The sequence below is a fragment of the Pelmatolapia mariae genome, linkage group LG6 (assembly GCF_036321145.2).
Source record: "Pelmatolapia mariae isolate MD_Pm_ZW linkage group LG6, Pm_UMD_F_2, whole genome shotgun sequence".
In the NCBI taxonomy this organism is placed as follows: domain Eukaryota; kingdom Metazoa; phylum Chordata; class Actinopteri; order Cichliformes; family Cichlidae; genus Pelmatolapia; species Pelmatolapia mariae.
In genome coordinates this window covers 39,001,793-39,015,000 of record NC_086232.1, presented here as the reverse complement: position 1 = coordinate 39,015,000, position 13,208 = coordinate 39,001,793, and the positions used below count along the sequence as shown (strand labels likewise).

The 13,208-nt window shown below is 39.3% G+C and overlaps 1 protein-coding gene across 3 annotated transcripts in view; it reads right to left on the bottom strand.

Annotated features, from left to right (window-relative positions):
- Nucleotides 1-1,036: 1,036 nt before the first annotated feature.
- cryba1l2 (crystallin, beta A1, like 2) overlaps nt 1,037-13,208 on the bottom strand; it is a 55,461-nt gene continuing 43,289 nt past the window's right edge. For 2 of the 3 annotated variants that reach the window (XM_063476888.1, XM_063476889.1), the window contains exons 2-6: nt 9,229-9,305; nt 9,019-9,137; nt 4,059-4,200; nt 3,695-3,837; nt 1,037-1,642 (exon numbers count right to left, since the gene is read on the bottom strand). In XM_063476888.1, coding sequence (XP_063332958.1) covers nt 1,495-1,642; nt 3,695-3,837; nt 4,059-4,200; nt 9,019-9,137; nt 9,229-9,303 — 627 coding nt within the window. In that variant the 5' untranslated portion in view covers nt 9,304-9,305 and the 3' untranslated portion in view covers nt 1,037-1,494. Of the gene's footprint in view, nt 1,643-3,694; nt 3,838-4,058; nt 4,201-9,018; nt 9,138-9,228; nt 9,306-9,534; nt 9,636-13,208 lie in introns of those variants that run through there. The other variant, XM_063476890.1, reaches the window with a different exon arrangement.

The following is a 13,208-nucleotide window of genomic DNA, read 5'->3' as shown; positions in this document are numbered from 1 at the left end:
CAAGACTGAAGTAAATTGGTTTGCAATTATTGTCACACAGCATATTTTTATAAATAATAGGCTACTTCAGTGCCACATGAGGTATTCATCACTTGTCAGTCTGTCTACAGTTCACAAGAATCACTGCTCCTCCTACAGTATTGGGCAGAATTTAATCAAACCTAAACACAATTGTCATCTCAAGTTTATTTGTTGACTGGCCACTTTGACATTTTTGCAAATATCACTACTCATCCCAGAGTATTTGTCTGGATTATAATGTTCATAGAAGTGTTTGTATGTGCCTCTCTACCATCTATACATAAATCTTTTAATTAGGTTTATTTAAGGCAAAATAATGTCTTAAGCTAGGTGCTCACGAGCCTGTGCCATAACATACGATTCTTCATGTTGAAGAACTCCAAATACAAAATAATTAAAAAAAAAGATTAAAAATACAAAATGATGCAATAGCTTGAAATCTCACTGCCACACATGCCGTGTAACACTCGTATCCTGTTATTTTGATGATATTGAGCTTAGTGTTTGTGATCATGGAGGGACTGGTTCCATTAGCTGACTCCCATATGAGGAAGGTGTGGTTGGGGCCTTTGTGTCGCTTTTATTGTAACACCAGTAATATGGCAAATAATGGCTGTTTGTGCACCTCGTTGACTTCTCAGTGGATTTGAAGTTTCTTTTGTTTGTGCAAAAGAGAAAACAAATAAGAAATCGTACCACTTTCTTTCTGTACTTCAAATGTTACAAAAACCTGTGAATTTTGGTGGCTCGTGAGCTGGATGAGCTACTACGCCACAAGGTACACATGTAGTGCTGATTCTTCAGCTCAGGTACGACTGACACCTTAATAGTTTTACACAGTCTAGTATGCGATCAAGTCATTATTATTCACTGACTTTTGTTACTGTCCTGTCACCTCACTCTCAGTGCTCATTTGGAGATCAGCTGATCCGATACCGAACACTGTCCTGCATTCTCACACAACACAGGAATAACGTCTCACATTCTCACTCTGATCTTTATTTTACATGTACCAAAAGAAAACTGTAGCTGGCATAGTGGTAGCAGTGGAGCAGGTAGTCCAGGGTTTGAATCCACCGCCCGGCTGGGTCCTTTCTGCATGGAGTGTGCATGTTTTCCCTGTGCCTATGAGGTTTGCTCCAGGTTCTCCGGTTTGTACCGTGATCCAAAGACATATTTGTGAAATTAGCTGAATGTTTGTTTTTCTGTGTACCCGGCCTCTTGTCCCATGTAAGCTGGGATAGGCTCCAACCGTCCCGTGAGCCTGTATTGTGTAAACGGATGGATGGAAAACAACACACTTCATTTTTAAGAGAAACAAATACACGTGCTGGAATAAAGAGGTAGCTGCTACATCACTAATGGTTTGTGTCACAGAACTGTAGGTTAATGATTTGGGCCCCTAAATTTGAACACACAGGTGTTAGCCAGAGCCCAGGTTGTTCTGCTGCTGCTGTCCTGATCTGCCGCCTCTCAGTGCCTGATGCGTCTGATGGACTGGATCTTTGGAGTCTGACAGTGAGAGCCCCAGTTCCTCCAGTGCTGGTAATCTCCGCTGTGCCTCTCACACTCCATGATGTACTGCTGGCCTCTGTAGCCGGGGTACTCATAGCACACAAAGCTGTGGAAACGCAGAGGCAGGAGGAGGAGATTCATTAAGAACAGTCACTATGTGGATGACTAAATGAATGCAAACATATCTTTGATATTACTGCACAACTATATGATTTTAGTGATTAGTCAACAAATCTGTGACAGGCACATAACCGTATGCCAATTTTATTTGAGGGCTTGTTTTGATGAAAAATCGTCGTAAATAACAAATGTGTCATGACGAATTCAGTGGAAATGTGTAAACAAAAATACAGAGTCATGTTAGCTGCTCTTTGAGGCGGTGACACTCATAATAAATAACACCAAAGTCCGGCAGTTGATATGACAGGACACACCAGAAATGTGAGAGGTTGTCACATCGGCACATGAGCCGCTACCCTGTTAAGCAGACAGTGTAGACCCTTCTTATTTTAGCATGCTCATTAAAATGTTTTTTTTATTTTGCAGACATTCTGTCATAAAGAAAAGAACAGAGGCCAGGCTGAAGATGATAATAAAAAGATATTGCACTTCACCCCAGGGGAAACACGGACATCTATAAAAGACTGAATGTTACGCTACAGGCTGAGATATTTCCCAGTTGGCCAAAGCAGTTGCCTGATTCACACGACTGTCTCTGTTAACTGTGTTAAAAATAACTGTGTCATCCTTTTAAAGCTGCTAAAAAAACAAAAATAAAGATGAAAGTAGCTCTCTGAACTTTTCTATACTTCACATGCCATACATACACGTGACAGCGCAAATGTTTGACACAATCAGACCAGATGCTAGAGAGTTTATCACCTGCCCGTCGCGGTTAGGGATATTTTTGTGTTCAGAAAGTTTTACTTTCTCCGTTTTGTTAGTTCTTCCACATTTGTAATGATCTGCCCCGCCCACATTAGCATCATCTGTGTTTACCTAGTCGAACCTCCTTCTCATCAGCTAATTACTTCTGCGCACTCAGACTTTGCAGCGTTCTGCAGCTAGTAATTCTCACGTTTTTACTTTTTCTTCTTTGTTTTTGCCCATTTGTTGCTTTGTTGACTGACTTCCTACTGTACGATCTAAGCTCGGATTATATATTTATTCTACAGTCTCCTGTCTTCTGAGTTGTTACACTGTTAACTCCCTAATACACTGCTCAGAGTGTGCATCGGCGAGCATCTTCACCTAAACATCACTGACAGCACTGCTGACGCAAAGCATCTCCTGCTCTGCGATCCATGTTTCAAATAGATAACTTGGAACAGAGCCTCAGTTTTATTCTCTCAACCTTTTGTTGAAGCTCATGTATGAAATGTAGAACACTAAGCGTGTATTTTAAAATAAAAATATGTCTCCTAGAAGAGAATAAAGTCTTGCTCGGAACGTTGACAGTGAAGCCTTTTTCACACATGCATTGATCACATAGCTGACCACCTTAAATCACTGAAACAACCTATTAAAACAAAATATTCTTTTTTTTTATCTGAGGTAAAAACACTTGGTCTTTGTAAGACCTGCAGCCTCCTCTCTCTCCTCTCCAGTGCATTTTAGTAACTGACACAATTTTCAGTACTGACATCTGAGATCATTTCTAGGTCACAGTCAGAAGGTGGAGACGAGACGAGGAGGCACAAATTAAAGATATAATGTACAGTCAGGCCCATTTGAGAGATTAGCAGATAATCTGGTGAAATGGTGGATCATGTGACCTACCTCCTGAATACCCTCAAAACTTCCTCATCAAAACATTGAGCATTTCGAGTTGAGAGAAAATACCACACAAGAAAAGTCATGTAAGAAAGAACGACTCTAGACATTTCAGGAGTGTGAAACTGGCTTTAGCATGTAAAGTAGGGTGTGTTTTTAATCTCAGTTCTTAATCGATTTTGTTCTCCTCTATCTATGCAGCTGCTTTCAAATCAGTTTTATTTACTCCCCAAAGTATTTTATATTGTAATGGAAACATTATGAAGCGATGCCCAATGATCCCCAATGTGCAAGCACTTGGAAAGCAAGCATCTTTGAAGCCACTCATGTTGGCTTTTACTTAAACCTAAACTTGAAGATTTACGGAGGAACGTGTCTGACTTACGCGCCACACTGCACATGCATGGAGCCCACCTCGGGCATGAACCAGCCCATGGCCTCCAGGGAGGGGTAGTCGTCACACAGTTCGGTGCAACGGCCCATGAAGTTTTCCCTCTCAAAGATCATCATACGGCTGCTGTGGTGAGACTTTGGAAATAGAGAAAAAGAAACAGACTAATGTTAGCGCAGAGGGAGCACAGATTTAGCTCTGAACTGTCTCATTTCTATTTTTGAGCTGTCTCAGTCACCCGCTGTGTGGCTCACTGCACCTTCTGTCACTCACTATCATCATCTCTCTCACTGCCACTTATCTTGTACCCTTTCATTTTTGTATCCCCCAACCCTTTCCTCTCTCTGCTGCTACTCACAGCACAGTAGATGGGGCGGAATGACATGAAGCGTTCGGTGTGGTAGGACAGAGAGCCGCTGTAGGCTTCCCAGTTGGGGTACTCGCCCCTCTCCAGGATGAACTGCTGGCCTTGGAAATCATGGTGCTCAAAACCCACCCAGCTGGAAAAAAGAGTGGCAGAGATAAAAATATCAGCGCAAAAATGATAATCAGCACAGTTTGAAATCAGTCTGAACATAAATCAGACAAGTGACATCAGACAGGATGAGAGGGCCTGCTCGTCAGCCTCATGAGTGCTGATGCATCATGTCGTAAGCTGTGAGTGTCCTATTTTGGATTTTTTTTCCTGTTTCTTTTGCACACGCAAAATTAAAAACAGAATTCTCGAACTCATATTTACAACCAACCGGTCAGCCATCATCAGTGGCTTATGTAACTTTCCCACAATGAGTTATCAGCCATTAACAAGACTTAATGTGGAGCAAGAATGCGTTAATACGTACTAATTTAGAGAGATCTGAATGTTTGATATGTTTGAACTTCAAAAACACCAGGGATAAAATTCTTGTGCAGTCCCACATGTCATCCTATTCCTACAAGACAAAGGACCAAAAAGTGAAAAACAATCCTGAAAGTGTTTTTTTCCCACCAAATGATGTCTGAGAAAGAAAAAGTTGTGAATAAAAGACTGCCTGTCTTGAGTCTGACTAGCATACATTTTTTAAAGACAATGGAGAGAACTTCACACAATGCACTGCAACTTCTGTTTTTTTTATTGACCAAACAGCTGTCAGTGTTTTTTTCCTACCTGCTCTGAAATGGGATTTGTACCCAAACCACCCAGGCCCAGTCAATACTTCATAAAAAACTTTTAACTCGAATGTATCAACAAACTAAAAGAAGTTTCAGCTCAACTTTCCCCCCCAGTGTTCAGATAATGTTCTGTAAATGTATCTGAAAGAATGTATATTAACACAGATAAAAGAGGAAGTAATCAAGCTACAATGTTTGATGGTATTTTTACTCTCCTGTAGTTCATTTTAAATAGTCTAAAAATTTGGATCACTACTCTACAACCTTCTTCTTTCAGCTATTCCCTTTAGAGGATGCTAGGGTTAGCGTATCAGCTGCCTCCGTCTCCCCGTGACCCTAGCATCCTCTTCTGTTACACCGACCCCATATGTCCTCCTTCAATACATCTACAAACTTTCTCTGTGGTCTTCCTCGTTTCTCCTGCCTGGCAGCTCCATTTTTAACATCCTTTGTCCAGTATATCCTCTAGCCCTCCTCTGCACATGTCCACATGGCCTCAGCTTTGGCTCTCTACATCCTCGGTTATACTCATTTCATATCCTGTCCCTCCTGGTCACTCCCAACAAAAATCTAAGCATCTTCAGCTCTGCCGCCTCCAGCTCAGGCAGATATAGTTCTTTTCTGTGCTTACTGCACCACTGCAACACAATGTTTTTAAAAAGTATCTATTTGTAATTAAATTAGCCTTAGATAAAAAAAATTGCAACCAAACTCTGAGTTGTGTCCACACAATAAAACTGCCAAACGATTTTTGAGGAGTATTTTTGATAAAAACACTTAAGTAAACTTTACTTGATCATTGAGAATGTGGACTTAATGACCCTCCCTAGGCCAGCCGAGATAGTTCGAGATGTCTCGACTTTTTGAGGCGCTGTCACATTGCCCATTTTTCCATAGTCTGTGCCTTTTGATAAAAGTGACTTTTACCAGAGTGGACTATTGTGCATGCGACTTGAATTAATAGAATCATTTTCTGATTGGTCGACATGGTAAATTTTTCCATCAATAGGAAAGGGTTTTTTGTTTTTGTTTGCAAGCAGAGAGTGCTTTTGGGTGCTTTCCTTAGAAAACGCAGTTTTACTGTTTCTTCCTGCAGTAAACATAGCGATAGTATTCAGGAAAAAACATCGCATATATTTTTTGTTATCATGACTCTGGTTTTACTTGGCCTATCAACGCAATTTAAAAACTGGTATATAGTTTGAAGTCCCCACTTTTGTTCCCACGAAATAGTAACACATTTGCACAGAGGAAGGGAGCACAAATAGCTGACACTGCACTGTTAGTGAAAAGCAGTGCTCACCATCTTTTACTTTTCAGTGTGTGTTTTCCACTGATAAGATAGAACTGGCGAAAGCAGCATGTGTTTGGAGAATCACTACTCTGGCAGGCTTTACACACCATGACTAAGGCCTGGGCGGTTACGTATGAGGATACAAGCAGCAACGATTTGGTCCTAAGTGCGTCAGACACAAGTTTGCTCTTACACTCAGCGTTAAGAATAAATGCATGCATAAATGTCCCAGAGTGTTACGTCTAGTGCTCAGCTCCTAAATTAAGAGAAGTCCAAAGGCTTTCTGACCCTGTGAGACATCACCAGCAGACAGCTGCATTATTTACAGAGGAAGGGACTACACTTTCCTTTAGGACTCACAACTTGAGCCTCACAGTTTAAGTTGTGAGTCTGATAAAACTTTCTGTTAATTTGAAATTAGTTTGCTAATTCAGAGTAAAATGACAACGTGATACACCTCTAAACAAATTACTGGACTGTAAAATGCTTTGACAACAACTTCCAGAAAAGCAGTCACCAATGTTTGCTAAACTTTTCATATACTTCTTGTTTTGACACATTTCTATACATTTTAGGAACAAATATGTGGGTCACATTAAAGTCCTTAAGAATATATGATCAAAATGAGCTTCTTGTTATGTTTTACATAAACACAAACAAACCTGCAAAAGATGGAAATGTCACACATGTTCATGCTCAACCAAGAACATAATGTTTGAATCCACGAGTCAGGATGGTGAGGGCTACTGATTACTCTTGGCCTGGCTGAGTTTAAACCTAAGATAAATGTATCATGACAGTGTAAAACTATTTAAACCTGTAAATTTAAAGTAGAAAATAAAAAGTGGAGCAGTCCTTTTAATGATAAAACAACAGGAGCTACTGATTGAATGTGCAGCTCTGCTCAGTTTTTCAGAACTTTATAGCAAATTTTAGCCCAGTACTCAACAGCATGTTGCAAATGTACTTTTGTGCTTAACTATCAATATTTTCTTTTGCAATAAAGGCTTTAAAAACACCAGCTAGCAGTTAGCTAGTGAACTAAAAAGTCAGAAAGTGAGAGCTAGGTAAGACGAAAAACAGCTACAAGGAAAGATTTGAAATACATGATTCTTTTCTTCAAATGGAGGGGAAAAAAGTTATTAATCACAATTATAAGTGAACAGTTCACCCAAAAATCAAATGAAGTCTTACTCAAGCCCAAAATACCCACAAACCCTGTTGTGAGCAATTTTCTGTTCTGTCCACTGTCACCGCTAACCTCACCGCACAGAAGAAAGAGTCTCTAAGGAGGGTGTTCCCCTTCAGCTGTGCTAATGTTAGCTAGCTGCACCCACTCTTGGCTGGTGAATGAAGAAAATATGTCCTACATAAAATCTTTCAGAACAAAATTGCTTGTGGCTTTTGTTTTGTTTGTGTTTGGGTCATGATTTCTGGAAGGGCCCATTGCTCCTGTCCGCAGAACAGTCCAGTGTATTTTCTGGAGCTTTGAACAAAGCAAGCATCTCATTTCATTATAATTAAAAGCAAAGTTATGTACATGCACACAGAGCATCACAGGCAAGAGGATAATTTTAAAATGTAATTCAGATTTTTGTCTCTTAAATAGATGATTTCTTTACAACTTCTGTAGTGAGTTATTTAATGGTTTATGATGGTTGGGTAGTCAGCACGTTCATCTATTTGTTGCTGAAAATTAGCACGATATTTTGATACCAAATGGAGTAGAAATATAAACTCACATAAATAGAAATACTCTGCTCAAGTACTTCAAAGCAGGTACTCAACTTACTTCTCACCACTGAAAACTCCAAACTCTACAACAGGGATGTCAAACTTGTTTTACATACATTTTGATCTTACGTGGGCCGGACCAGTGAAGGACACTGAACTAAATATTTAATCCCTGAGATGAACTAACGTAGAATTAAAGAAATAAAATTGCAATTCCAACAGTACGTCTCAGTTTTTCCATAATCAATGCGTAAAATTACTGTAAAAGTTCTGGTAGCTCAATAACTAGTGTCTAACTAACTAACTGTTTTATATTTATAAAACATAAAGTTTTTGTTAATTCACACTTTTAATGAAGTTTTACAGTAGATAATAGTTTTATTGCCTGTTAATTCACTACTATGAATGACAACGGAGGAGGTCTTTATGAATAGAAGAAGCTGTAAAACCTATGAAAATACAGTAAAAAGTTTAAAATCTGCACAGTCCTTCACATTTTTTAAAGCTGTCCAGTGGACCCATCTTTGCTGGGTTGATTAGGGCCTCCCAGGGTTTATGTTTGACATCCCCGCTCTAAAATATTTAAACTCATTAAGAAATCTTAATATCTGAGTAACACAAAAGCGTTTCCAGTCCTTCCAGTACTTCACAAAAGGTTATTATAACAGCACTGGTAGTACATAATGGATATCTTTTTTTTTAAAGCTACTCTAAATAGATAGTTCTTTCTAAAAGCATCATCTTTATCTGAGAGATCCTGACACTGGCCTTCACATACAAGCAATGAAAAAAAAAAGGTGCACAGCAAGCTATAAAAATTAAACCACTCATGTGGCCTTAAAGAATGAATGATGAGGAATGTATAACAGCTTTTAAAGCCAGAAATGGTGAAAGCAATTTGAATGTCTTTAAAATAAAAGACTCCTTTTCACCCCCCATTACTGCCTTGGTGTGTGGACCCTACATGTAGGATGCAGTGGCCTTTGTGGTGGCATGTTTGGTAGTGGGTGCCTCATTCTCTACCCTTGTATCACAGAAACACAATTACATAAACACACACTCTCTCTCTCTCTCACACACACACACACACAGTCAGCTGTCCACAGAGACTTGCAGGCGTACAGGCTGTGTGACTCACGCTCCACTCTCCACTCGGATGGAGCGGATGTTGTCCATACCACAGTTGTGGATGTTGCAGCACTCAGAAGTGAACTCCAGACACTTGCCCTGGAAATGCTCCTGCTCAAACACAGTCACCTGCGCACGGGGGGAGACACGGAGAATGGGTGAAGCTGGGCATGTCTACACTTTACATTTATGAGTGTAAATAAAAAGTGTGTGAATTCACCTTAAAGAAAGGAGCAGTGTCCATTCTAGGGAACATCATAGGTGAGGTCATGTGGGCTCTAACGACTCTATTCATTTCTAGAGTAAAGAGAGATAAAGAGCATGAATGAGAATATGAACGAGCATTAAAATGCAGCATGTCTGGAGTAGTTTTTAAAATCACAGCAACAGTTTCTGTTTGAGATTTCTTTCTGTATAAATTTAACCTCCACCTTCTCATATCTACAATACGACCAACCAGGCCCGTTTAATCAATTAATCCACTCCCGTGGGAAAGTTTTGAAGCTGGAAATTTCCGGCATCTTACCTGGATGCGCTGCTGACACTCCTCACACTCTAAATGCTCTTTGCATAGACTTTGGTCTGAACCTGGAGGTTCTATTTTATACTGGCGTTCACGCGGGATGCTCATGCTCGTTAGTGTGCGCGTGCCGCCCTTCTTTTCCAATGACGTGAAAGCGGTGAGTGTTTGAAGTAGGACAGGAACATGACCGATGTCTTCCGGCTAAATTCTTCAAAATTAAAGTACAGCACTAGCTCTTTATACTCTTAGAATATATATATATATATATATATATATATATATATATATATATATATATATATATATATATATATATATATATATATATATATATATATATAATTATTATTATTTTCCATCAGCTTGTCACAGAGAAGCTAAACTGCTGACATATTCAATTACATTTTTAAGTCCTCAAGTTAGTGTTGTTTTTATTCCTGCTTATTTATTCTGATTCAAACAAATTTACAACTTACTGAATCACTTTCACAGCATCAGCAGCAAGCATTCTGAAGTCATCAGCTTTAAGTTCTGAGATTAGTAAATTTTGCTTATAGAAGATAAATAAAATAATCACTTCGCATATATTGAGTGCATTTTGTATATTAATCATATCGACGACACCTAATATGTGGAGCCCCTCAACATTTATTTTGAAGGTAGCTTGAGGAAAACTTCCGGTAAGTGTGGGGAAATTGCCGCAGGTGAGAAAATAATCGCTCCTGGGGTCGTGCGTAAAAGCGGTTTGTGCACGCGCAACTGCGAATTTACGCACGGGCTCAGTGCTCGCGTTCCATGTCCCCCACACGCCCAACCCCTTACCTCCCTCTCTCTTTCTCTCTCTCTCTCTCTCTTTGTAACCCTATGGGGCCTGTCGACTCAGCAGATCATATACAGCGCAGTCACAGAGATGCGGGCGATGAATGCGTGGCTGTTTTTAGTCTATTCGTATAGGTCAGCAGTGCCATCGTATAGAGCAACAATGGCCGGGGCTATAGGCAGAGAATGAGGAGGATTTGGAGAGTCATCCGGGGAGTCTGTTTAAATGGTGGCTTCCAAAAGTGGAGGAAATTGGGACCGAATAATTAAATTCAATACGTTATTGATAACTGTTAATTAATAATACATGTTATATAGATTCTATAAAAGAAAGCATAAAAGTTGTGAAAAAATACAAGCAAAGTCGTTTTAACATCACTGCGAGCCTTTGACAGATCATTTTGACCCTTCAGTTGTTTTAAACGTAGGACTGCAGTCACCACAGCAACATCCACCTCCTTCAGTCAGCCCCTTGCTGCTTGACATTTCATCAACAGAGCCTCAAATTCTCCTTAACATGTTTAACATCACACAGGCAAACACACACACGAAAAGGCAGTGGCTAACTCAAAGACCTCTAAGTCACGACTCCCAGCTTTTATCCTGCTGTGCTCTATCAAAATTTACTCACACTGTGTTGGTTTGTCCAGAAGAAACCTGTCTTGGACAAAGTGCTTCGATCTGCTGTTTTACATGAAAGACATGAATGAGGCTGGACAGAGGTTTCATTTGGGTGTTGGAGGGAGAAAGCATTAAGCAGACCTTTGGGGGAAAAAACATGAAATCTGATACTTGTTACTGTTAGCAGAAGGGGTTTTACAAAAGTATCACATTAAATGTTTAGTAGTCGTATTTTCAGAGGCTCAAAACTAATTGGACAAAAATATTTTAAATGTAATTATTATTTTTAATACCTGAATTGGCAGTCAGTGACTACCTGACATCTAAAACCCATCTAGATCACGCAATTTTGCGTGTCCTCCAGTGAGATGCTCTGCCAGGCCGCAGCTGCCCTCAGTTGCTGCTGTGTTGTGGGCTTCTCTGCCTTCAGTTTTGTCTTCAGTGACTGAAAAGCATGTTTTATTGGGCTGAGATCAAGTGACAATCTTGCACTTTTCAATATCAATTTGCACTGTCTGATCAGCTCTGTACACTTCAGAATTCATCCTACTACTTCTGTCAACGTCAATAGTCAATAAACACCAGTGGCCCACTTCAACTAGCAGCCATACGTGGCCACGGCATAGCATTGCCTCCACCGTCTTTTCTCTTCTAATACATACAACTATAATTAACTAAACTTTCATTTCACTGATACACATATGAGAAGTTTTTTAGTGCTGTGCTGTAAATGTCAGCTTCAAAAATTATATGATGAAAAATAGACACATAGAGGGGTCAGTGGATGGATTTTCAGTCATTGTAGAAATTGTTGTAAAAGCTCTGGGTGAAGGGGATGAAACAGGATTTGAGTCATTTAGCAAAATGGGCTGTCTTTGTTAAACACGGGATATAAAAACAAGCTTACGTATGAAGAGTAAAGCATACAATGTCATTAAAGGCAAAGCTAATCTGGCATATTTTTCCCCAAGTGAGAAAAATCAATCAAACCAGTATTCAGCCATTATTCGGAGTATTTCACATTTGTGGATGTGCATCCGCTGTGCTCCACATATCGATCAATGGGCTCTTTGAAGAAGATCTTTTATCAAAGCACATGGAAAATGTCACAGTTTTGTTGGCTATTTCAATATTCGATGCCAGATCTACTAAAACATGTTAGTACTCATGCCTTGCATGTATGATCTGACTTTATATTGTATTATAAAGGACAGCCACTTCTTATGAAAGACTGCCTTTCGTATAAATACTGCATAGTATTTGAAGTTTTGTTAGATTGTTACAAAGAGATTTATGCTGAAAAATGCATTAATTTCCTGCTTTAAAATGTAATGGGAATTTTATTATATACACAACTGCTTGTATGTTTATGGCCAGTTGGACATGGCTCTGTTTTTGAAAGAAGTCAGTTTGCTTTCACCTATTATAATATGTCACTATTCAGAAGGTTTGTAAATAATAATTAATGGAATCAATAATCATAGCTTGTAACTTCAATGTAATAAAACATACACAGGTATATTTTCAGCAGCCATCACTTCTGTGTTCCAACAGCACACTGTGTTATCTAAAATAAGTTTAATATGCTAAAAGAAAAACTGGTCATCAGAACAAAATTTTCAAATCATTTCAGAACAGCTGGAAATAGTTTATCCAATTACAAAAACAATGCATTGGACTATTGGATTATATGAATCATCTTATGGGTTTAAATATAATAAAATAAAGATTCTTGAAGAATCTTGATCTAGGTTATGAAGGGTATTGTATGCAGGAAGTTAAAAAAGGAAAATATCATACAACAGAGTGTACAACTTTGTTCAGAAAACATTAAAGCTTTCTCTAACCAGAACAGAAACAAATCAATTGAATCTGCATCTTTAGCTTAAGGAACAGACACATAACAGGTGGTTAAATTAGTAGTGGTTAAATAACAGGTGTTCCCAGCTGTGATCGGGAGAAAGGCGAGGTAAAGACAGGTCACCAGTCCATCACAGGAGCAACTCAGAGACACAGATAACACTCACATTCACACCTATAGTGAAATATAATCGCCAGCTAATGTAACATGCATGTCTTTAGACTCTAGGAGGAACCTGTAGCACCCAGAGAAAACCCACAAAAGTGCAGCGAGAACATGCAAACTTCACACAGAAAGACTCCGGCTGGTTCAGGCGACATTGCTAACCACTGCACCACCCAGACCTATAATTTACTTTCACTTTTGCTCATAGAAA